The sequence below is a fragment of the Nomascus leucogenys genome, chromosome 22a (assembly GCF_006542625.1).
Source record: "Nomascus leucogenys isolate Asia chromosome 22a, Asia_NLE_v1, whole genome shotgun sequence".
NCBI classification, from domain to species: Eukaryota; Metazoa; Chordata; class Mammalia; order Primates; family Hylobatidae; genus Nomascus; species Nomascus leucogenys.
In genome coordinates this window covers 65,595,599-65,622,923 of record NC_044402.1, presented here as the reverse complement: position 1 = coordinate 65,622,923, position 27,325 = coordinate 65,595,599, and the positions used below count along the sequence as shown (strand labels likewise).

The 27,325-nt window shown below is 36.5% G+C and overlaps 1 protein-coding gene across 1 annotated transcript; it reads left to right on the top strand.

Moving 5' to 3' along the window:
* Positions 1–24: 24 nt before the first annotated feature.
* On the top strand, positions 25–27,325 carry CENPQ (centromere protein Q). The gene is made up of 9 exons (XM_003254188.2): positions 25–104; positions 6,334–6,453; positions 7,450–7,504; positions 8,540–8,660; positions 9,267–9,335; positions 17,475–17,604; positions 22,284–22,403; positions 22,539–22,616; positions 26,375–27,325. The coding sequence occupies exons 2-9, from the start codon at positions 6,352–6,354 to the stop codon at positions 26,504–26,506; spliced, it is 807 nt and encodes a 268-aa protein (XP_003254236.2). The 5' UTR covers positions 25–104; positions 6,334–6,351; the 3' UTR covers positions 26,507–27,325.

The window sequence follows — 27,325 nt, the reverse complement described above, 5'->3', positions numbered from 1 at the left end:
CCCGTTTCCGCTTTCTTCCCGCCCACTTCCGGGTCTCCTCTGTTTAAGAATGGGCGCGAATTACTCTAAGCACGGCTCCCAGAAGGGTGCAAGAAGAATCAGTGGTGAGTCGTGATATCCTTAACCGGCTGGGTGGATCTAAAGTTCAGGGATGAGTTTTAAAGCCAACGCGTTTGTGGCAGACTCCGCGGTTTGCATTTGAGGATGGCGAGGGGGGATTGCTCCCGGGGAAATGCCCGCTGTCCTAAAAGGTCTGCCGTTAGGATCCTGAGATTGAGATATTTGATAACGGGGGAGGGAGCAAAGCCATGAATACTTCCTCCCTATTTCCCCCGAATCATCCTCATGGCTCATCCTCATTGCTAAATTTCTCCCGCGGGCATTAGTGAAGTCAAGTGCAGCCTTGGACATTAGTGTCTGTGTTTCTCCAGGAGTCCTACTCACTCTTGTGCCCACATAGAGGTCTAAATTGAGATAATTGAGTCCCATGAGTATCAACAAGCTGGTAAGGAAAACAAGACAACCTAGAATGCCTCCCTCTCTCCTAAAGCATATAGTCTGGCGGCAAACTACTGTACCAGCCTTATTTCTTTTCACTCCTCCTATACACATTAAAAGCCTCGCTGAACTTTCCTGTCCCTGAACACGCCAGGTTTTTTGTTTTTTGTTTTTTGTTTTCCGAGCTTTCCAGCCGTCCGAGTTTTACTGTTTTCCCTTGGATGCTTCATTTTTCTACTTTTTGGCTAAATATTTCAAAATGTTATTAAAATAATACTTTTTCTATGAATAATGTACAAACATACTTCCGAGATATTGCGGGGTCGGTTCCAGACCAATAAAGCCTGTCACAAGAATTTTTTGGTTTCCCAGTGCATATAACAGTTGTATTTACACTGTATTGTAACCTATTAAGTGTGCAATAGTATTATGTGTAAAAAAAAATACATACTTTAATTTTAAAATATTTTATTGCTAAAAAATGCTACCAATCATGTCAGCCTTCAGCAAGTCCTAATCTTTTTGCTGGTGGAGGGTCTTGCTTGATGTTGATGGCTGTTGACCAATCAGGGTGATAGTTGCTGAAGATTGGAGTTGCTGTGGCAGTTTCTTAAAATAACAAAATAATGAATTTTGTACAGCAATTAACTCTTCCATTCACTAAAGATTTCTCTGTAGCAAGCGATGCTGTTTGAAAGCATTTTACCCACTGTAGAACTTCTTTCAAAATTAGAGTAAATCCTCTTAACCCCTACCATTGCTTTAGCAACTAAGGTTTTGTGATATTCTGAATTCTTTGTTGATATTTCAAGAATATTCACAGCATCTTCACCAGGAGTAGATTCCATCTCAAGAACTTCACTCATTCATAAGAAGCAACTTCTTTTCCACTAGTTTTATCATGAGGTTGCAGCAATTCAGGTACATCTTCAGGCTCCACTATTTCTCTTGCTATTGCCACCAGATCTTTCATCACTTCCTCCGCTGAAGTCTTGAACCCCTCAAAGTCATCCATGAGGGTTGGAATCAACTTTTTCCAAACTCCTGTTAATGTTGATATTTTGACCTCCTCCCATGGATCATGAATGTTCTTACTAGCATTTGGGATGTTGAATCATTTCCGGAAGTTTTCAATTTATTTTGCCTGGATCCATCAGAGGAGTCACTGTCTAGGGCAGCTATAGCTTTACAAAATGTATTTCTTAAATAATATAACTTGAAAGTCAAAATTATTCTTTGATTCATGGGCTGCAGAATGGATGTTGTGTTAGCAGACATGAAAACAGCAGTAATCTCCTTGTACATCTCTATCAGAGCTCTTGGGTGACCAAGTACATGGTCATTGAGCAGTATTATTTTGAAAGGAATCTTTTTGTAAGCTGTAGGTCTCAAAGATGGGCTTAAAATACTCAGTAAACCATGCTGTAAACAGATGTGCTGTCACGCAGGCTTTGTTCTTCCATTTCCAGAGCACAGACAGAGTAGATTTAAAAGAATAAGAGCCCTAGGATATTTCAAAATGGTCAGTGAGCATTGGCTTCAAGTCACCACCCATATTAGCCCCTAACAAGAGAGTCAGCCTGTCTTTTGAAGCTTTGAAGCCAGGCAATGACTTCTTTCTAGATATGAAAGTCCTAGACAGCATCTTCCAATAGAAGGCTGTTTTGTCTTCATTGAAAATCTGTGGTTTAGTGTAGCCACCTTCATCAATTATCTTACCTAGAACTGGATAACTTGCTGCAGCTTCTGCATCAGCATTTGCTGCTTGACTTTGTACTTTCGTGTTATGGAGATGGCTTATTTCCTTAAACCTCAGGAACCCAGCTCTGCTAGCTTCAAGCTCTTTTGCTACAACTTTCTCACCTCTCTCAGCCTTCATAGAATTGAAGTGAGTTAAGACCTTGCCATGAATTCGTCTTTGGTTTAAGGGTGTGTTGTGGCTAGTTTGATCTTCAATCCCGGACCACTCAAACTTTCTCCCTATCAGTAAGAAGGCTGTTTTTGCTTTCTTATCATTCATGTCTTCACCGGAATAGCACATTAAGTTTCCTTCAAGAACTTTTCCTTTGCATTCACAGCTTGGCTAACTGGTGTCGTTTCCAGCCTATCTTGGCTTTTGACGTGCCTACCTCACCTTGCTTAATCATTTCTAGCTTTTAATTTAAAGTGAAAGAGGTGTGATTTTTGCTTTCACTTGAACACTTAGAGGCCATTGTAGGGTTATTAAATGGCCTAATTTCAATATCATTGTGTCTCAGGGAATAGGGAGGCCTAAGGAGAGGAAGAGAGGCAGGGAACAGCCAGTTGGTAGAGCAGTCAGAACACACGCAACATTTACCTATTAAGTTCTCTGTCTGATATTGGCATGGCTCATAGTGCCCCAAAAACAATTACAGAGTAACATCAATCACCATAATAGATATAATAATGAAAAGGTTTGAAATAATTGTGAGAGTTATCAAAATATGACACAGAAACATGAAGAGTGAGTACAATCTGTTGGAAAAATGGCATCAATATAGTTGTTCAGTGCAGGCTTGCCACAAACTAGTTTGTAAGACAACAACAACAAAATACAGTGTCTGCGAGACTCAATAAAGTGAAACACAATAAAAAGAGTTATGCCTATACATTCTTACCCATAGCATAAACCAGTTTAAGACAGTCATTCGCTCACTTGCCTCTTTATAACATTTATAAATATACATAATAATTATTTTCATGTCTGTCTCTACCTATGCACTATCACTAAGCTATAGTTTCCCTTGGATCTAAGAATGGGACAAAAATATCTATTCATTTTTATATGCACTGCGAGTAGCCCAGAAGTGATAGAAACGATGTCTTTTGTTTATTGGATTCTTACTATGTCTGAAATACTGTTCTAGGTGGTTTATATATTCTTTGTTAAATCATTTTTCCTTTACAAAAGCCTTTAATGTTAGTACTTTTATTAATCATTTTACTAATGGAGAAAATGAGTTAATTTACTTGCCCAAAGATATACAATTAATTAAGTGGCAGGGCTAGATTTGGAGCTTGAACAATTTACCCTGGTCGCAGGACTGCTCTTAACCATTATGGTAGGGTTCTCAACCTGGGTTGATTTTGACCCAGGAGACATTTGGCAATGTCTGGAAACAATTTTGGTTGGCTCTACTCAGGGGTTGGAAGTATTCTAGCATCTGACGGTCTACGTAGACTCAAGCGTGCTGCTAAACATCCTACAATACACACCACAGACTCCACAACAAAGAATGATCCATCTAAAATGTTAATAGTGCTGAGGTTGAGAAACTTTGTGCTATAGTCTAGTGCCTCAAGTAGGTTTCATTGTTAACAGTACTTCTCAAACTCTGTTAGACCAGTTTTGCTTTTTATTTCTAATCAGTCATAACTGATACTTTTGTAAAATACAATTAAAAATCAATTATTAGTCAAACTCCCTTGTGGTATAATACCAGGAGTGAACTCTGATGTAAACAATGGATTTTGGGTAATATGATGTGTCAACAATTACAGCAAATGTACCAGTTTGGTGTGTGATGTTAATACTAGAGATTGCAGGGAATGGGGAAGGGCAGGGATTATATAAGAAGTTTCTGTGTGTTTTGCTCAATTTTCTATAAACCTAAAACTGTTCTGAAATAAGTCTTTTTTTAAAAAATACTAATCACTAGAAATGATATGGCAAAGATGAGGCTAATTATTTTATGATAAGGTTCAATGTGCATAAAATTACTCTATCAAATTGCTATAAAAGTTTCTAAATGATTACGTTCAATTTCCACACTTGAAAGGATTATGGCAAACAGTTTGAATGAGATTTGGAGTAGCACTAAATTACATGTTATTTTAATAAAGAATATCAAGAAGAAAATGATTAATGGGACAAAACTATAAATAAGTACCAAATGAGACAGAGCATAAGAGCCACAGACTTAAGAGAGAAATGAAGTAGAATAGTTAGGAAGATTTTGAAAAGAAAGTGGCTCGTGATCTAAGAGAGTGGGCAGAGACGAGAGAGCTGCTTAGGTAGAAGGTACGGTATATGTTTGGGAGGCAGAATTCCTCAAAATGTGTTCAGGAAATCATCAAATCTAGCTAGAGAGGGAGATTTGATTAAGGAGTAGTAGGAGAGAGGTATGAAAAGGTAGGCAGAGTTAGGTTGTTAAGGACTAAAAATGGCATGGTAAAGAGTTTGAATGTTACACAGAACGTATTGGGGTAAATTTTTCACTCACTTAATTTGTTCCAAAATTTGGGATTGGGAGGGACTAGGCAGGGCTTGCTCATGTCTTGTCCACGCAGTGTGGGCTGCAGCATATTGACTTAGGTACATGTACCAGACTGGCAAGTTGGTGCTGGCTCTTGGCTGGGAGCTCAGCTAAGACTTTCCTGGGGTTTCAGTTCCTCTTGGTGTTGACCTTCCTCATACGGTGGTGGCTGGGTTATAAGAGCAGGTGTTGGCCGGGTTTGGTGGCTCATGCCTGTAATCTCAGCACTTTGGGAGGTTGAGGCGGGAGGATCACTTGAGGTCAGGAGTTCGAGACCGGCCTGACCAACATGGTGAAACCCCATCTCTACTAAAAATACAGAAAATTAGCTGGGCATGGTGGCAGGTGCTTGTGATCCCAGCTACTCGGAAGGCTGAGGCAGGAGAATCGCTTAAACCTGGGAGGCAGAGGTTGCAGCAGTGAGCCGAGATTGCACCACTGCACTGCACTCCAGCCCACGCAACCGTGCAAGACTTCTCAAAAAAAAAAAAAAAAAGTGTTTCTAAGCAAGAGGAAGTCAAAGTTGCCAGTCTTTTCATGTCTAACCCAGTAAGCTAGAACAGAATCATTTCTACTATATTCTGCTGCTCAAACAGCTTCAGAGTCTGCCAAGATTTAAGACAAGGGAACATAGACCTTACTTCTCATTAACAGTTGTGAGAAGGAATGTGTACCATTTTTAATCTAAAATCTCAGCTGTCACTTGCCCCTTCACCTGGATGCTCTTATTCAGTGAACAACTTGAACTATTGTATATGTCAGCCCTTCCAGGAGAGATCTGCAAGTGAAATTCTGTCATGTGGATGGGTTTTTAAGTAGGGGAAATATAAGGGTGTAGATGTAAAGTTGAGGTAATTAGGCATTTTAGAAATTGAACACAAGATAGAGAATGAGTGTTTGGCAAGGTATCACATTGTTCAAGAGCAGGGTAAAGTGATATTTTGACTTCCACTGCTTTTTGTAACTGGTCTGATATGTGGTTGCTAAGTACATTTCTGTACTCTTGTTAAAATGCACATAGTCCAGATAGGATTGCAGTTTAAATTGTTAGTGTGACACACGAATTTCCACATAGATTGATGGTATAATCCTAAAAAGTGTCTCCTTCCATTTTTGGCAAAAATTGGGTAATGGTAAATTTATTACTTAAAATAACAAGACCTAGGTTTTACTCCTTAAACTGACATTATCTGTGACTACTTTATATTTCTATTTCCTTGGACTTAAACATGGAGAGGATGTTGTCATACGATAGAGTATAAAATAAGAGATACAAAAGCATTTTTAAATGATTTTCTAAAATCCATACAAATGGAAGTTAATTTCTAGGAATGAAATTGAATTAGATATCCTATTCTGATAAGAGTCAAAATTATTTGTTTTAAAATATGTTTGTTTCAAAGCATACAGTAATATCCCCAAACTTTTATTACGGTTTTTCTTTAAAAAAAGAGAATGTGGAACATTTATAGGGAAGTTTTTTAAACAAAACATTGTGCAAGGCTTTAGCTTTTTTTGTATTCTTTTCATCTTTACAGTTTGTTTTTTTTTTTTGAAGCACTGTGTTTAGATCAAGATGTCTGGTAAAGCAAATGCTTCCAAGAAAAGCTCACAACAGTTAAAAAGAAATCCAAAGAGAAAAAAGGATAATGAGGAAGTTGTGCTGTCAAAGAAAAAGGTAATGAAAATATCAAGTTTCTCATTTAGAAATCTTCGACTGGGGCTGAGTACTGTGGCTCATGCCTGTAATCCCAGCACTTTCGGAGGCCGAGGTGGGTGGATCATGAGGTCAGGAGATCGAAACCATCCTGGCTAACACAGTGAAACCCCGTGTCTACTAAAAAAGTATATATATATATACAAAAAAATTAGCCAGGCATGGTGGTACACACCTGTAATCTCAGCTACTTGGGAGGTTGAAGCAGGAGAATCACTTGAACCCAGGAGGTAGAGGTTGCAGTGAACCAAGTTTGTGTCATTGTACTCCAGCCTGGGCGAAAAAAATAAGACTCCATCTCAAAAAAAAAAAAAAGTTTCAGGTTTTACCCTACTCATTAGGCAATGCCTATATTTTTTTTGGAGGTAAAGTATGTAACACTATTTCATAGGCAAAGTGAGTAATGATTCATTTAAAACATTCTTTGACACTATATAAAATTCTGTTATTATCACCATTGTCAAGAATTGCTTTAGTAGGCCGGGCGCGGTGGCTCACGCTTGTAATCCCAGCGCTTTGGGAGGCCGAGGCGGGTAGATCACAAGGTCAGGAGATCGAGACCATGGTGAAACCCCGTCTCTACTAAAAATACAAAAAAATTAGCCGGGCGTGGTGGTGGGCGCCTGTAGTCCCAGCTACTCGGAGAGGCCGAGGCAGGAGAATGGCTTGAACCCGGGAGGCGGAGCTTGCAGTGAGCCGAGACTGCGCCACTGCACTCCACCCTGGGTGACAGAGCGAGACTCTGTCTCAAAAAAAAAAAAAGAATTGCTTTAGTATATCCTCTGCCTGTGATAAATATATACCATTTTTCTGTAGAAGTAGCTACATACATTTTTTCCTATCTACTAGAAATTATATGAATACTCTTTGACATATATAAAAATCTATTTTAAAAGCAGTATCTTTTTATCTGATGTTTAATTCTGTTTAAGTTTATGCATGTGTTTTTCCCTCTAGGTTAGAAACACAGTGAAAAGAAATAAAAATCATCTAAAAGATCTGTCTTCTGAAGGTATTTCTTTTCTATTAACCTTGTTTAACCTGCTTCTATATCAAGCTATATCTACATTCATGAAAAAATGTTCAGCATCTTGTTTGTGAGTTCTGCAAAAGATAGTAATAAACAACTACATTTGCATTTTTGTAAGAATGTGTAGTAATGGTTAGTTATTTTGGTCAACTGAAATTTTACTTAGCACCTCTGGCAAAATACTGTAGAGGCTTCAATGCCACTGAGTTGATAGGAAATAGAGAAAATCAAAGTGGCCCACAGCCTGAATTATTAGTGATCTGTGATATAAATACAAACCTACTAATTTTTCTTCAAGACAAATATGCTTTCTGTTCTGTATAGATTAGTTTGGAACGACTAATATAAGTTTGTTTGGAGTAAACTAGTTTGGAGTAGTTGCCTTTGCCTAAACATCACTGTTTCATGGAAGGATTCTCTACGTCTCCTCAGCCAACACTAGGTTAGGTTCTCTGGTTTTATACTCCCATAGCTTACAATACTTTTTTTTCCCTTTTGTATGCTTTGCACACCTATAATTTGTTCAATATCCTTTCTCTCCAACACTGATTTTCATGAGATCCAGCACTATTTCTTCTTTTTTAAATACCTAATAAGTAGAACAGTACCAACCACATAGTTGACACTATCTATTTGTGGTTTGATTAGTCTGTTTTGTTCCAGTTGCCGTCCAACATTTGGAAAATAGTTTTCTGGTCCCCTCAATGAAATGTTTAAAGAATTTAGGCCATTTCTGAGAATAAAACTTTTCATAATTAAAGTTTGATTCTTCATTTAAAATTATTTCTATTATCACTTGGTAGTATTTCCATTAACTTATCAATAGAAAGCATTTTCATATTCAACACCTGGGATGTTATAGCTGTGTGATAAGAAGTAAATTAAACAGTTTATACAGCTTTATAATATTTTGTTCTGATAATTTCATAAGCTTTTTTAAATGAAAACATTCCGTTTTTAAGCAAAAACATGTAAAACATCTAGATTGATCAGAGCCTCTTCTATTACTAACAACAGGACAAACAAAGCACACTAACCTAAAACACGTAAAGATAGCAGCCAGCAAGAGAAAAACCTGGCAACCTCTGTCAAAGAGTACCAGAGACCATTTGCAAACTATGATGGAATCAGTAATAATGTGAGTATAATATTTTTCCATTTCATTCTTTTGGTTCCCACTTAGGTGTTTCCTATGGATATTATTCTTTTAAATATTGCTATCTATTTTAAGGTAATAGAGTATATTTCTATTTCGGAAGAAGATATAATTGATGTGGCAGTATTTGCCTGCAGCAGAAAAGTCTCTGTTAATTTTAGAAACTTGAAATTCCATCAGTGAAATAAAAGCAAGTGTTTGTGGCCTGACTTGCTATCAATAAAATTTTAATTTTTGTCAATAGAGATTCTTTAGGAAGAAGTTGAGTTCAAAGTGACACTTTACATAGAAGCTACCACACTGGAAGGGATACAGAGAAAATAAGACAGAATTCTGCCATTGTGGAGCAAATCCTATCAGAAGAGCCAGGCATATAAATTATTGCAATACAGTGTGGCAAAATATATATATAAGTAGGATTTTTTCATTGTACGTCTGTTTAAAGTGTCTTTAATATGAAAGGAAAAGTGATTGATTTTGCCTGGCTAGTGGGGAGGAGCACTTGAGAGAAATTAGAGAGAAAAAGTACACAGAGTGTATTATTTGTGCTTCAGACTACTATTTATTCCATCTTTTTTTCTTTTCTAGGACAATTTTGAGTAACAGTGTTAAAGAAAAAGAAGAAATACAATACCATCTCAACTCCCTGAAGAAAAGGTAATACTGTTGCCTAATTAAAATGATTAAAACATAATTTTTAAAAACCTGACTTCTTCCTATGTTGCCAAACAGACACCTGTGGAATATAAGTTTTTCTTTTTTTTTAAAGAAGGTGAACAACTTGGAAATAAGTTTTCTTTTTTTTCTAAACTGCTGCTGCACATGTTTCTCAAATAAGTTTCAGGGGAACTTACAAAAAAAAAAAAACCCTGAAAATCACAAAATCCTGTTTCCACAGTTCACTCTTGCGAATCAGAATTTGAAAACAGTTTTGTCAACTTGAACTCCCTTCAACTTCATTTTTAATAATTTGAAGTTAATAGTTCACCACTCTTACCTGTCTGATATTTACCCTACTGCTGTATTTTTCCACTTCATATTGTCTTAAATTATTTGCACAAGCAACAAGTATAATTTTCTAAGATATTATTGCTCTTCATCTTATAGTAAATCACCAATGGAGATTTCTTCTCAGGAGTTCTTAAAAGACACACCACTACCTGTGATTTTCAGTAATTACTTTTCTATAGTATTTACACAACTTTTTGTAAGAAACTAAGCTTCATACGTGAAGGAGAAATAAAATACTTTACAGACAAGCAAATGCTGAGAGATTTTGTCACCACCAGGCCTGCCCTAAAAGAGCTCCTGAAGGAAGCTCTAAACATGGAAAGGAACAACCAGTACCAGCCACTGAAAAAACATGCCAAATTGTAAAGACCATCAATGCTAGGAAGAAACTGCACCAACTAACGAGCAAAATAACCAGCTAACATCATAATGACAGGATCAAATTCACACATCACAATATTAACCTTAAATGTAAATGGGCTAAATGCTCCAATTAAAAGACACAGACTGGCAAATTGGATAGAGTCAAACCCATCAGTGTGTGCTGTGTTCAGGAGACCCATCTCACGTGCAGAGATAAACATAGGCTCAAAATAAAGGGATGGAGGAAGATCTTCCAAGCAAATGGAAAACAAAAAGAGGCAGGGGTTGCAATCTTAGTCGCTGATAAAACAGACTTTAAACCAGCAAAGATCAAGAGACAAAGAAGGCCATTGATAATGGTAAAGGGATCAATTCAACAAGAAGAGCTAACTATCCTAAACAGATATGCACCCAATACAGGAGCACCCAGATTCATAAAGCAAGTCCTTAGAGACCTACAAAGAGACTTAGGCTCCCACATAATAATAATGGGAGACTATAACACCCCACTGTCAACATTAGACAGACCAACGAGACAGAAAATTAACAAGGATATCCAGTAATTGAACTCAGCTCTGCACCAACCGGACCTAATAGACATCTACAGAACTCTCCACCCAAAATCAACAGAATATACATTCTTCTACGCACCACATCGCACTTATTCCAAAATTGACCACATAGTTGGAAGTGAAGCACTTCTCAGCAAATGTAAAAGAATAGAAATTATAACAAACTGTCTCTCAGACCACAGTGCAATCAAACTAGAACTCAGGATTAAGAAACTCACTCAAAACCACTCAACTAAATGGAAAAGGAACAACCTGCTCCTGAATGACAACTGGGTACATAATGAAATGAAGGCAGAAATAAAGATGTTCTTTGAAACCAACGAGAACAAAGACACAACAAACCAGAATCTCTGGGACACATTCAAAGCAGTGTGTAGAGGGAAATTTATAGCACTAAATGCCCACAAGAGAAAGCATGAAAGATCTAAAATTGACATCCTAACATCACAATTAAAAGAACTACAGAAGCAAGAGCAAACACATTCAAAAGCTAGTAGAAGGCAAGAAATAACTAAGATCAAAGCAGAACTGAAGGAAATAGAGACACAAAAAACCCTTCAAAAAATCAGTGAATCCAGGAGCTGGTTTTTTGAAAAGATCAACAAAATTGATAGCCTGCTAGCAGGACTAATAAAGAAGAAAAGAGACAAAAATCAAATAGATGTAATAAAAAATGATAAAGAGGATATCACCACTGATCCCACAGAAATGCAAACTACCATCAGAGAATACTATAAACACCTCTGCGCAAATAAACTAGAAAATCTAGAAGAAATGGATAAATTCCTTGACACATACACTCTCCCAAGACTAAACCAGGAAGAAGGTGAATCCCTGAATAGACCAATAACAGGCTCTGAAATAGAGGCATTAATTAATAGCCTACCAACCAAAAAAAGTCCAGGACCAGACGGATTCACAGCTGAATTCTACCAGAGGTACAAGAACGAGCTGATACCATTCCTTCTGAAACTATTCCAATCAATAGAAAAAGAGGGAATTGTCTCTAACTCATTTTATGAGGCCAGCATCATCCTGATACCAAAGCCTGACAGAGACACAACAAAAAAAGAGAATTTTAGACCAATATCCCTGATGAACATTGATACAAAAATCCTCAATAAAATACTGGCAAACCGAATCCAGCAGCACATCAAAAAGCTTATCCACCATGATCAAGTGGGCTTCATCCCTGGTATGCAAGGCTGCTTCAACATCAATAAACGTAATCCAGCATATAAACAGAACCAAAGACAAAAACCACATGATTATTTCAATAGATGCAGAAAAGGCCTTTGACAAAATTCAACAGCCCTTCATGCTAAAAACTCTCGATAAATTAGGTATTGATGGGACATGTCTCAAAATAATGAGAGCCTTTTATGACAAACCCACAGCCAATATCATACTGAATGGACAAAAACTGGAAGCATTCCCTTTGAAAACTGGCACAAGACAGGGATGCCCTCTCTCACCACTCCTATTCAACATAGTGTTGGAAGTTCTGGCCAGGGCAATCACGCAGGAGAAAGAAATAAAGGGTATTCAATTAGGAAAAGAGGAAGTCAAATGTCCCTGTTTGCAGATGACATGATTGTATATTTAGAAAACCCCATCATCTCAGCCCAAAATCTCCTTAAGTTGATAAGCAACTTCAGCAAAGTCTCAGGATACAAAATAAATGTGCAAAAATCACAAGCATTCTTATACACCAATAACAGACAAACAGAGAGCCAAATCATGAGTGAACTCCCATTCACAATTGCTTCAAAGAGAATAAAATACCTAGGAATCCAACTTACAAGGGATGTGAAGGACCTCTTCAAGGAGAACTACAAACCACTGCTCAACGAAATAAAAGAGGATACAAACAAATGGAAGAACATTCCATGCTCATGGGTAGGAAGAATCAATATCGTGAAAATGGCCATACTGCCCAAGGTAATTTATAGATTCAGTGCCATCCCCATCAAGCTACCAATGACTTTCTTCACAGAATTGGAAAAAAACTACTTTAAAGTTCATATGGAACCAAAAAGGGGCCCTCATTGCCAAGACAATTCTAAGCCAAAAGAACAAAGCTGGAGGCATCACGCTACCTGACTTCAAACTATACTACAAGTCTATAGTAACCAAAAGAGCATGGTACTGGTACCAAAACAGAGATGTAGACCAATGGAACAGAACAGAGCCCTCAGAAATAATACCACACATCTACAACCATCTGATGTTTGACAAACCTGACAAAAGCAAGCAATGGGGAAAGGATTCACTATTTAATAAATGGTGCTGGGAAAACTGGCTAGCCATATGTAGAAAGCTGAAACTGGATCCATTCCTTACACCTTATAGAAAAATTAATTCAAGATGGATTAAAGACTTAAATGTTGGACCTAAAACCATAAAAACCCTAAAAGGAAACTTAGGCAGTACCATTCAGGACATAGGCATGGGCAAGGACTTCATGTCTAAAACACCAAAAGCAATGGCAACAAAAGCCAAAATTGACAAATGGGATCTAATTAAACTAAAGAGCTTCTGCACAGCAAAAGAAACTACCATCAGAGTGAACAGGCAACCTACAGAATGGGAGAAAATTTTTGCAACCTACTCATCTGACAAAGGGCTAATATCCAGAATCTACAAAGAACTCAAACAAATTTACAAGAAAAAAAAAAACCCATCAACAAGTGGGCAAAGGATATGAACAGACACTTCTCAAAAGAAGACATTTATGTAGCCAACAGACACATGAAAAAATGCTCATCATCACTGGCCATCAGAGAAATGCAAATCAAAACCACAATGAGATACCATCTCACACCAGTTAGAATGGCAATCATTAAAAAGTCAGGAAACAACAGGTGCTGGAGAGGATATGGAGAAATAGGAACACTTTTACACTGTTGGTGGGACTGTAAACTAGTTCAACCATTGTGGAAGACAGTGTGGCAATTCCTCAAGGATCTAGAACTAGAAATACCATTTGACCTAGCCATCCTGTTACTGGGTATATACTCAAAGGATTATAAATCATGCTGCTATAAAGACACACGCACAGGTATGTTTATTGCAGCACTATTCACAAGAGCAAAGACTTGGAACCAACCCAAATGTCCATCAATGATAGGCTGGATTAAGAAAATGTGGCACATATACACCATGGAATACTATGCAGCCATAAAAAAGGATGAGTTCATGTCCTTTGTAGGGACATGGATGAAGCTGGAAACCATCATTCTCAGCAAACTATCACAAGGAGGAAAAACCAAACACTGCATGTTCTCACTCATAGGTGGGAATTGAACAATGAGAACACTTGGACACAGGAAGGGGATCATCACACACCGGGGCTTGTCATGGGGTGGGGGGAGGGGGAGGGATAGCATTAGGAGATATACCTAACGTAAATGACGAGTTAATGGGTGCAGCGCACCAACATGGCGCATGCATACATATGTAACAAACCCGCACATTGTGCACATGTACCCTAGAACTTAAAGTATAATAAAAAAAAGAAAAAGAAAATGTTCTGCTTCTCAGTTTCAAGTTTGCCTAGAAATGTTTGTGACCTATTTTAAGGAGTTCTTTTGAGTACAAATTCTATTTACTTTTTCTTTAAATATAATTTTCAACCCATAGTAGCCAAGTAGAAAGAGTGAATGAGATGGGTTGCGTGGGGGTGGGAGTTTGCTGAGAAAGGTTTAACAAATTAAAAACTGCTAGAAGCAGGCTTGTAAATTGCTTAAAGGTATAGCAGCCTATTATTAAAGAAGGAAGAAGATATTAAAAAGATAATAAATAAGCTAATACAAGTATAATGAAAATGTAGCTGTTTAGGATCTTTTTAATATAGAACAAATACTAATGTTTAGTGTATGAATGAGAATATTACATTACATAATAGTTGCTGTTCATAGTGATCACCTTGGTTCATTGGAAAAGATTATATTCAACAGATAGGCAGTCTCTTCATCATGTAACAGCTATGGAGATCTACATTTCAAGGCCTTTCCTACTTATTTTTACTTTCACAGCTTGCTTTCTTTAGTTCCTGAAGTAACCATACCCAAGATGCAGTTACTTTTACCAATACAACAAAGTACAGCATTAGCAAACTGATCCTAATTGGAACTCTAAATACATTTTTCTGTAGCAGTGTTTCTCAAAGTATATTTGAAACACTTGTTCTTACAGATATTCTATGGATAAAAGTAACCTATGGTGAATTATACTTGGGTACCTTAGCATGTTACAAAGCCCTGCAGTAAATAAATCTGTTTCATTTTCTTTAACCTAGCATCTCCCAAATTGATATTTCTGGGAACTCATTTTCATATATTAGTCTCATCCCTGCTTTTGACTAAATGTTAGCTTCATTATTTTCATTTTTTTAGTTTTCAGTTCTTACAAATAACAATTATAGTCATAGGCAGCTTCCTGTATATATCATTTTAGTCCGGCGAAGAAAGAGGAAAAAGACAATTCTTACCCCTTAGCTTCAGTTAGAAAATTCTAGGAGATGGTTTCTGATTTGCTGAGCTTAGGTGATATACACCTATTCTTGACGTGATTTTGTGACACGAGCTACCATGGATATGATTGATATAGACTGGATTATATACCTAGCCCCATGATTACACAGACAAATTTGCTAGGCAAACAAAACTATTCGCCATTACAATTCTAAAGGAACATACTTCCAGAAAGTCTGCCCTATAGAAACAATGTTATAAGTGGTGATTAAATGTTGCTGATGTAGTAGGATATATTCAAGCCATGGTTTTAGTTTCTAAGAGTTAGTGAGAGTCTTGGAAATCTAACTGCTATTTAGAACATTTGGAGCAGTGAATGACCCTTCCACATAATTGATTTAATAAACATATAGAAGAAACTTCCTAAATAAAATATTTTTGTTAAGAAAATAAAAAACTTATCCCTCTTAGGAAGGCTTAGGCAGACAATTTATGTTTAAATGAGATAGCCTAATGATGATTTTTCTAAATAACTAGAGTTTGTCTTAACAGTTTAATGAGAATTATGATTTGTGGAGTTTTTGCTGCCTACTTTTTTCTTTACAAAAATTAAGATTTTATTTGCAAACTATGCATCAAACAAAGGTCTATATCAAGACTCTATAAGAAACTTAAACAAATTAGCAAGCAAAAAACCAACAATCCTATTAAAAAGTGGGCAAAGGACATGAACAGACACTTTTCAAAAGAAAACATACATGTGGCCAACAAACATTAAAAAAAATGCTCTCAACATCACTAATTACTAGAGAAATGCGAATGAAAACCACAATGAGATACCATCTTAAACCCGTCAGAATGGCTGTTACTAAAAAGTCAAAAAGTAACAGATGCTGGGAGGTTGCCAAGAAAAGAGAATGCTTATAAACTGCTAGTAGGAATGTAAATTAGTTCAACCATTGTGGAAAGCAGTTTGGCAGATTCTCAACTTAAAAGAGAACTACCATCCAACCCAGCAATCCCATTACTGGGTATATCCCTGAAGGAATATAAATTGCTCTACCGTAAAGACACATGCACACTTACATTCACCACAGAACTATTCACAATTGCAAAGACATGGAATCAACCTAAATGCCCATCAATGGTAGATTATAGATAAAGAATATGTGCTACATATAAAACTTGGAATGCTATGCAGCCATAAAAGAACGAGATCATGTCCTTTGCAGCAACATGGTTGGAGCTAGAGGTCATTATCCTAAGCAAACTAACACAGAACAGAAAACCACATAGTGCATGTTCTCACAAGTGGGAGCTAAACATTGAATACATACGGACACAGAAGGGAACAACAGATACCAGAGAGGAGAGTGAGGGTTGAGGGAGGAGAGTGAGGGTTGAGAAACCAGCTATCAAGTACTATGCTTATTACCTGGGTGAAAAAATAATCTGTACACCAAAGCCCCACAACATTTGCCTACATAACTTGCATATGTATTACTGAATCTAAAATAAAAGATTTTTTTTAAATTAAGATTTTTAACAAGATCCCAAAAGTGGGATAGTGGGTTCCACTATTGTTCAGATTTCTTCAAATCTGAAGTAGTAGAACTTTTTAGAACCCAAAGATACTGCTGTTATAAAAGGAATCAAATTTAGCTTTTCCTCATAAAATTTAAGAATCAAATCTGGGAAAGCTATTTTGTGGTCTGCCAGATGTGACGATAGAAATAGATGTTTCTACTAGTGATCAAATCAACTCGAATTTGTAAAAGAATTTTTTAACTTTAATATTAAATGCAATTCATGTTTATAGTATTTTTGAGCAATGCACTTTAATCTTAGTGTTTTATTTGCCTTAAACTCTATAGAACTCAGTTTTCTTTGAAATCATTTAGAATAACTAATGTAAATCTTTTGTATTTTTTATCACATTCTCTAAAATAATTGAGATTTGGGGTCCAGGGTCATAGTTAAGACTTCTAGACTAGTGTTCTGTCTCTTAACCAACAATTCACAATATATAATAGACTCATGTCCTGTAATAGTCTAGAAAACATCTGGATGATAAAAGGAAATTTTGGTTTTTAAAATGTATATAAATTGTCAAATGTGTAAAATAGAAAATTTTCTTTTAGTAAAGTAGCCCCAGCGTCCCTTAATTTGAGGTAAATCTTAATAAATTGAAAGGCTAAATGATGATTTGTCAGGGCTTTTGGAGGGGGAGACTTACGGGCACTGTTACCCAGTGGTGATAAAAGAATATTGTACCCTTAAGAATATGAGGACAGGAAAAAATGAGGACTTTTAAAATAATAATAATAATAATACTCAAAAATAAACAAAATAATTGTTTTTATTTTATCCTTAAGATTGGTACAACTGTGTGAAACTCTGAAAGTCCCTCCCAAAAAGATGGAAGATTTAACTAATGTATCAAGTCTACTGAATATGGAAAGGGCACGAGACAAAGCTAATGAAGAAGGTCTGGCATTACTGCAGGTAGGAAATTTGAATAGGGAATCCATAATTAGAGAGTTAGGGAAAGGGGAAAAGACCAAAGTTTTTAAAAGTATCATGATGTTCTTCCAGTAGTGAATACTAGACCTTGAACCAGGTTTTTTCATTAAATGTTTTTCTTTTTTTGTTTTCATTAAAGCAAAGATTTGTCTGAACTTGGCGCCTCTAAAGTTGAAGTATTTCTAATATATTTGTGGTTAAGTATAGCAGTCCTATTTTTTTCATCAGATTTTAACTGAACTATCTTAGTATCTTTAATTATCAATTTAGAGGAGTTATCACTAAATACTGTGGAATTTTAAAACGTGTAAGTTTTTCTGACTTGTATATGGCAAGAAAACACAATTATCATTAGAGTTAATATGTACTGGGGACATCCTACACTCCAGACACTGTTCTAAGCACTTTATAGTTATATCCGTCAATCCTCACAATGACTTAGAGTATGACCTAAATTATTCTCTTTTTACAAATGTGATAAAAAGACATAATGCTATTTCTAACTGAACCTTAGACAAATTGCTTAAAGTTGAGATGCTAACTGTGTCATTCTGACCATCAGCACATGATTCTTGATCACTATGTTGTATGGCATCCTGTGGAAGATAATAGCAGATAACCTTGTCTATCATGGTTAACTTCAAGCTTTTAATGGATGGATATCCGAACAACTAAGACAAAGCAACCTTAAGGAGCTTACTGGATAATTATAAAAAGTAACACACATCAGACCATATATCTCTTAGACATTTTGAAGTAGTTTTAGATGTGGTGCATAGATTTTAGTTGCAATTTAGTAAGTACAAGGTGGTAGTAGTTTCTGCAAGGAATATATTCTCAAAATGTATAACTCAAAGGTAACAAATAATTCATTTTCATTTTTCCATAAGATTGAGAATAAAGTTGAAGGAACAATTTCTGAGCACAAATCTATATATGTTTTTAGTTAATAGGGCATTTTTTGGTGGCTGCCTCACTTTATTCAAAGTGTGATATTATGTTTTATTTCCATCCCAAGGTTCCTACTTTTTTAGGGCATCTTTTTAGTATTGGCACTAGCTTTATCACGTAAACACTTAGATGACGTTTATTTAGGTTATTTTAAAAGGTATGAGAGTATAATCATGGAGAATTTTAACATTTAGTATTTATGCACATCAGTTAAGGGTGTTCTGAAGTCATAAATGATAGTGTGATTTTTATGCTACTGGTAAGCATTTCTGGTCTCCAGCTGAAATTTGACCTCCATGGGACATAAACATAATTACATCTATAATTTGCTTGTTAGTCACTCAGAAGAAGCACCACTGGCATTTGGGGAAGGAGAGTTCTTCATTGGCATAAGAGGATCTTCAGACTAGCAGCTTGTAAACTCTATGTGTATCATCAATTTTCTCCTCTGTGCCTTAGAACCATTGTTTTTCTCACTGCATCCTAGAGTTATTGCTGGTGATGATCTTCCAAAACCTGTAATAGTAACAGAAATTGTATTTATTTAACGTTTTCATTGTGCTGTCACTCAGTAATGGTGCTGGGGAAACAACAATGGTGAGCAACGTCTCGGAGATTCTGGGAAGATGGCATTAGAACAGCTGAAGCATAATTTTTTAGACTCCATTGATCTTGTCATAAAAATGGAGCCATAGGATTTCAGAATCAGAGTTAGCATAAGAAAATATGACAATAAGGACCAAAAATCACATTCCTGATACACCGAAAGCATGCCAAAAACATGTGCCTAGAACAGATGAACATTAACCTAATTTATCAAGTGAACTGAAATAAATTCAGAAAAAATGATAGAAAGTATAGGGGAAAAACTATAAATCAGAATTAGCAATACTGATAAATGGAAGTAGAGAATTCAGGAATGAATGAGACATAAAAGAAAAAACCTTTCAGATATGTAGACTAAATTAGAAGAAGCACTAAAGCAAATAAACACAACAGATAATGCTTATGGTAAATAGAAGATAAAGAGGAAATTTTGAGAATCATAAAAACATTTTTAAAAGGAATTGAGAAAAAAAATCCTCAAAGAAGATACCATATGAGTACGGTAGTAATACCCAAAGATAACCAAAGCTGTGGAACAGAATAAATTTTATAATGAGAAATTTTAATCCTTGTTATATTTAACCCCTTTATTCATTCAGAGCTGTTATACATTCCCTTTGTAGTGGGTGGAATCTAGGGAAAGGGTCTTGTCAGATATAATTAAGGATCTCAAGATGAAATCATCCTGTATTGTCATGGGTAGGTCCTAAATCCAATGACAAGTATTCTTTTAAAAGACAAGAGAAGGCACAAAGACAAAGACAAAGCCACGTGAAAGACAAGAGAAGGCCCAAAGAAAAAGCCACGTGAAGGCAAAGGCAGAAACTAGAGCAATGCAGCTACAAAGAATGCTGACAGCTACCAAAAGCTGAAAAAGACAAGAACCATTCTCCTCTCTTGTCTTCAGAGGGATTGTGGCCCTGCCAACACCTTGATTTTGTACTTCTGTCCTCCAGAACCATGACAGAATGAATTTCTGTTATTTTAAGCCAAGTAGGTGGTACAGCAGCCACGGGAAACTAATATATGTGGTTTGTTTTATATTTATATTGGACAGCACTCTGTTGGATCCAACAACAAATTCACAGAAAATACAGGGCTGAGGAACCAGTTAAACTTCACCAGGGAATACAGTTCACAAAATTTAGCCCATGGGAAATTCCACAGAGCAAACTAATCTCCACAAATAAATTGAAATGGAAGCCTCCTATAGATGAAAAGAGACTTAGATATATCAACCAGTCACAACCAGTTTGGAACCTGATTAAAACAAAATGTAAAAAAAACTCCAATTTATGAGAAAATTGAAAATGTGAACACTAACCATATGTTTGATATTAAGGAATTTATTGAGATTTTTTAAAGTGTAGTAATGATATTGTACTCTTATGTATCTTTAAATCCTTTAGAGCTGTATACTGAAATATTTATAGATTAAATGATGGGATATCTAGGATTTGAAATAGCACAGGGGAAGCAGGAGAAGCAGATGGAGTTAAAGGTGTGACAGGATGGCCATGGGCCAGGCACGGTGGCTCATGCCTGTGATCCCAGCACTTTTGGAGGGTGAGGCTGGTGGATAACCAGAGGTCAGGAGTTCAAGACCAGCCTGGCCAACATGGCGAAACCCTGTCTCTACTTATAATACAGAAAAAAAAATTATCTGGGCATAGTGGCAGGTGCCTGTAGTCCCAGCTACTCGGGAGGCTGAGGCAGGAGAATCACTTGAACCCGGGAGGCAAAGGTTGCAGTGAGCCAAGATAACGCCATTGCACTCTAGCCTGGGCAACAAGAGCAAAACTCCATCTCAAAAAAAAAAAGATGGTCCTGAGTTGATAATTGAAACTGGCCAATATGTATATGGGTGTTCATGATAACATTCTCTCTTACTGTATGTGTTTGAAATTTACTATAATAAAAAATAAATATAACAGAGTCTGTTCCTCCATGGAGTTTAGATTCAAGTGAATAGAGCTCACAGTCCCAAAATCTTAGGCATTCAGGGAACAGCACATTCCCAGTAACGGGCCAGACAACATTTTAGCCTTTTTGGACCACATATGGTTGACTGTTTTGTTGCATATCCTTTTGTTTTGTGGAGGTTTTGACCAATCTTTTAAAATGTAAAAACAACTCACAGTTCTTGAACTGTAAAAAAACATCCCATGGGCAATTGCTGACCCCTGCAGCTACCCTTTCTAAAAAAAAAAAAAAAAAAAAATGGTCATTTAGAAGCCAAAATATATTTCTTGAGGAAGACTACTCTCCCAGCAACAGTTCTGCATCCAGTATTTGGAGAATGACATAGATATAGCATCAACTTTATTGCTGAACAAGATTTAAGAGTTATTACTTATGTATATTTTCTGTGTGGCTTATTTACTTGTTCCCCAAAGCATACAGGCAATGTTATCATTGACTGTTGCTAGGACTATATTTGAAAGCAGTGCCACGTTTAATATCCTTTAGAAACCTGGAGGCTTGCTAATTTTAATTTTATACTTGGCCTGCACACAACACATCCTTGATGTGTTGTCCCCATACTTGTTTTATTCATTTCTTATTTTCTTTTCATCTTCCTCTCTAAATTATATATTCCTTTAATGTGGGAAACTGTTACTCTTTTTTTTATTCTCCCTGCTCTAATGCCCAACATTACTTCCTTTTGACAAATTTAAACAGCAGACTCTTAAATGCTCCTAAATAAATGAAAACAATTCAGAATTTCTCCACTACATGAAGTTTTATGCTGCTTAAGGAAGGTTGCTGTATTTCTGTCATCAGTTCTGGGCTCTGCTAGATTTACACTTGGATCTTCCATGATCTCTGACCCTACCAGCATTGGTAAGTTTTGAGGAAGTGTTCATCTACATCTCCTTATTCCAGGGAAATTAGATATCCTTATAACACATTAATACCTTGACATACCAGCTTTCCAAGAAGTCTGTTTTTTGAAAGAAACAAAAGTAAATTCACCAGTTGCTGCTAAAAATGTTTTAAATATATATGGTGTTTTTTAAAATGTGTATGTATAACAATATCTATTAGGATTTAATATAATAATGTGTTTAAGTTAAAATGTTTTTTTTATCTTTCTGACTCAGGAAGAAATAGATAAAATGGTAGAGACCACAGAGTTAATGACTGGGAATATTCAGAGCCTAAAGAACAAAATTCAGATTCTGGCAAGTGAGGTGAAAGAAGAAGAGGAGAGAGTAAAACAGGTAATTATTTTAAACTGTATTATCGGAATTTGGATATAATTTTTAATGGTTAAATTATGCCAAGACAACTTTCAAGTATAATATGATGAGAAAAATCAGCTTTTTGAAATAATCTGTAGCTTTCTTCTACTTTAGATGCATCAAATAAATAGTAGTGGAGTACTCTCTCTTCCAGAACTTTCTCAGAAAACTCTCAAAGCACCCACACTTCAGGTAAGTGCCTATTTACCATATTGATTACAGGCATACTTTAGAGATATTGCAAATTTGAGTTCAGACCACAGCAAAAAAGCAAATACTGCAATAACGCAAGTCACACAAATGTTTTGGTTTCCCACTGCATATAAAAGTTATGTTTACACTATACTGTAGTCTAGTAAGTGTGAAAAAGCATTGTTTCTTTAAAAAAAAAACAGGACATACCTTAATTTAGAAAACGCTTTTTTGCTAAAAAATGTTAACAACCATCTGCACCTTCAGCAGGTCGTCATCTTTTTGCCAGTGGAGGGTCTTGCCTCGACGTTGGTGGCTGCTGACTGATAGCGTGGTGACTACTGAAGATTGGGATGCGTGTGGCAACTTCTTAAAATAAGAACACAATGAAATTTGCCACATCAGTTGATTCTTCCTTTCACGAAAGATTTCCCTGTCGCATGTGATGCTGTTTCATAGCATTTTACCCACAGTAGAACCTCCTTCAAAATTGGAGTCAGTCCCTCATTCCTTGTCATGGCTTTGTCAACTAAGTTTTTGTCATATTCTGTATCCCTCATGGTTATTTCAACCGTGTTCACAACATCTTCATCATCAATAGATTCCATCTCGAGAAACCACTTTCTTTGCTCATCCATAAGAAGCAACTCCTTGTCCATTCAATTTTTATCATGAGATCGCAGCAATTCAGGTACATCTTCAGGCTCCACTTCTAATTCTGGTGCTCTTGCTGTTTTCATCACATCTTCAGTCACTTTGTCCACTAAAGTCTTGAACTTCTCAAAGTCATCCATGAGGATTCAAAATTGAATCCATTTTTTCTAAATTCTTGTTATTGGTATTTTAACTTCCTCTTGTGAATCGTGAATGTTCTTACTGACATCTAGAATGATAAATTTCTTTTAAGATGTTTACAATTTATTTTGCCCAGATCCATCAGAGAAATCACTACCTAGGGCAGCTGTAGCCTTATGAAATGTATTTCTTAAATAATAAGACTTGAAAGTTGAAACGACTCTTTTGATTCATAGGCTGCAGAATAGATGTTGTGTTAGCAGATGTGAAAACAACATTAATCTCCTTGCACATCTTCATCAGAGCTCCTGGGTAACTGTGAACATTTTCAATGAGCAGTAATATTTTCAAAGGAATCTTCATTTCTGAGCAGTAGCTCTTAACAGTGGGCTTAAAATATTCAGTAAGCCATGCTCTAAACAGATGTACTGTCATCCAGGCTTTGTTGTTCCATTTAGAGAGCACAGACAATGCAGATGTAGTCTATTTAGTAGAATTAAAGACTCTGGGATTTTCAGAATGATCAGTGAGCATTGGCTTCAACTTCATGTCACCAGCTGCATTAGCCCCTAACAAAAGCATGTCCTTTAAAGCTTTGAAGCCAGGCATTGCCTTCTCCTTTCCAACTATCAAAGTCCTAGAGCTAGCATCTTCTTCCAATAGAATGCTGTTTTGTTTACATTGAAAATATGTTGTTTATGGCCGGGTGCGGTGGCTCATGCCTGTAATCCCAGTACTCTGGGAGGCCGAGACGGGCGGATCACGAGGTCAGGAGATCGAGACCATCCTGGCTAACACGGTGAAACCCCGTCTCTACTAAAAATACAAAAAATTAGCCAGGCGTGGTGGTGGGCGCCTGTAGTCCCAGCTACTCGGGAGGCTGAGGCAGGAGAATGGCGTGAACCCAGGAGACGGAGCTTGCAGTGAGCTGAGATCACACCACTGTACTCCAGCCTGGGCGTCAGAGCGAGACTCCATCTCAAAAAAAAAAAAAAAAAAGGAAAATATGTTGTTTACTATAGCCACCTTCACCAGTGAAATAGCTAGCTAGGTCTTCTGGGTGACTAGCTGTAGCTTTTCTATCAGCACTTGCTGCTTCACCTTGCACTTTTTATGTTATAAACACAGCTTCTTTCCTTAAACCTTGTGAACTAACTTCAGCTAGCTTCAAGCTTTTCTTCTGCAACTGCCTCACCTCTGTCAGCCTTCACAGACTTGAAAACAGTTCGGGCCTTGCTGTGGATTAGGATTTGGTTTAAGGGAATGTCGTGGCTGGTTTGATCTTCCATCCAGACCACTCAGACTTTTCCCATATCAACAATAAGGCTGTTTTGCTTTCTCATTATTCGTGTATTCACTGAAGTAGCACTTGAAATTTCCTTCAAGAACTTTGCCTTTGCATTCACAACTTGGGCATTTGGCACAAGAAGCCTAGCTTTTGGTTTGCGTGGCTTTTGATAGGCCTTCCTCACTAAACTTAGTAATCTCTAGTTTTTGATTTAAAGTAAGAGACATGATTCTTCTTTTCACCCAAACACTTAGAGGCCGTTGTAGCATTATTAACTGGCTTAATTTCAGTATCGTTGTGTCACAGGGAATAGGGAGGCCCAAGGAGAGGGAGAGAAACTGGGAAATGGCCGGTTGGTGGAGCAGTCAGAACACGTAACAATTACCAATTCAGTTCACTGTTTGATATGGTTGCAGTTATGGCACCCAGAACAATTACAGCAGTTCCATCAAAGAACACTGGGCATAGATCACCATAACAGATACCGTAATAATTTTTAAAGTTTGAAATATTACAAGAATTACCAAAATGTGATGTAGAGATACAAAGTGAGCATGTGCTTTTGGAAAAATGGTGCTGATAGACCTCCTTCGCACAGAGTTGCCACAAACCTTCAGTTTGTAAAAAACGCAGTGTCTGGAAACACAGTAAAATGAGGCATCCCTGCATATCATAGACCAGTTATACATTACATATATATGAAAACATTATGTCCTATTTCGTTCTTTAAACAAATGGAACCTGATATGAACTGTTTGGCAAATTACTTTTCTCATTTGACTATATAGTTTGAGCATCTTGTCAATCACATAGATCTCTCATTTTTGTTGATAGCTATGTAACATTCCGTTGCATGGAGGTCATATAATTTGTAAATTACTGATGGAAATACATAATTTTTTTAATACAGGTAAGACTGGGTACACCCTTGTACATATGTCTTTACTGATTTGTGTAGTCATAATTGTAGGATACATTTCTAGAAGTAAATATTGACAGTTTGGTTTTTTTAATGCTTCTAACAATAGCATATAACTCCTTATAAAATAGTACGGTCTTATTTGTAGTAAACTCTTTCTTCAAAGGACTCTAGTAGACATTGTAGTGTAAATGTTTGTAGCATTGGAAAGTCTTCATGTTTTCTCAAGAAATAATTTGAAATTTTCCTATTGGCCGGGCACAGTGACTCACACCTGTAATCCCAGCACTTTGGGAGGCCAAGGCAGGTGGATCACCTGAGGTCGGGAGTTTGAGAACAGCCTGACCAACATGGAGAAACCCCATCTCTACTAAAAATACAAAATTAGCCAGGTGTGGTGGCTCATGTCTGTAATCCCAGCTATTCGGGAGGCTGAGGCAGGAGAATTGCTTGAACCTGGGAGCTGGAGGTTGCAGTGAGCCAGGATTGCGCCATTGTACTCCAGCCTGGGCAACAAGAGCAAAACTCCACCTCAAAAAAACAAAAACAAAAAAAAATCCTATCATTTACCAGTGGTGAAAGGAGCAGGATGGGGAGAGGTAGAGATAGATTTGAAAGAAGAATGGCAATTCGTTGACAATTATTAAAGTTGGATGATAGATACTTAAGGTTTATTTTACTGTCCTCTCTAACATACATTTGAGATTTCTCGTAATAAAATGTTAACAACTATATTTAATACTATCTTTCCCACAGAAAGAAATTTTGGCGCTAATTCCAAACCAGAATGCTCTTCTAAAGGACTTGGATATTCTTCATAACTCATCACAGATGAAGAGCATGTCAACCTTCATTGAAGAAGCCTATAAGAAACTGGATGCCTCTTAAAGAGGTTTTTTTTTTTAGATTGTTCCATATTAATTTAATGTTCATGAATTTGTAAAACTGTTAACCTATGATTATATGTACAGAGGCTAAGGCTTCTGCAGGATTTATTATCTCCTGATATGCATTTTAAAATTAGTCTTTGTAGGTCTATCATTAGCATCTAATGTAGTTCTGAAAACTGTTTTTAGCAGTTGCCAAATCTAGGAAACTAACATTTATATTGCTATATCTATAAATATTTGCCTAAAACCTTAAAATAGGAATTGCCTTAAGGATCTAATAGTTTATAACGCCTGAATGGAGCTCATTTATTGGTTAACAGCTCGTATCAGGAGCTGTGATAAGTGTTTACATATAGTGTCTAATGCATAAAAACCTTACTGTTTGCTATCATTCATTCTGTAGCCAATGGCTTACAGTTTCTGTCTGGTCATCTGAAAAATCCTCAAATGCCTTCATTCTTTTACCTAACTCCCTAGTCTTTTTTGGGAAGCAGTGAAGATATGCCTGGTATCTTTAACTTTGGAGGTAGTATCAAAATTTTACTTCTTTGGTTGTTTAGTGAATTAATGTTGAATATTTTCTACTGTCATCAAAACAGATTCCCAAAAAGTATTAAAAAGGAACCTTAGCACATTTATTAAAACAAAAAAAAACCAAAATGTATAAACCTTTTCTCATTATGATAATAAGCTTATATATGTGAATAAATTATAACCTAGTGTATAAAAAGTTATTTCTAACAAACTACAGTATACTGTCTTGGGTTTTTTGTTTTTTTTTTTAATCTGTAAAATAAAATGACTGCAATTACTTTTT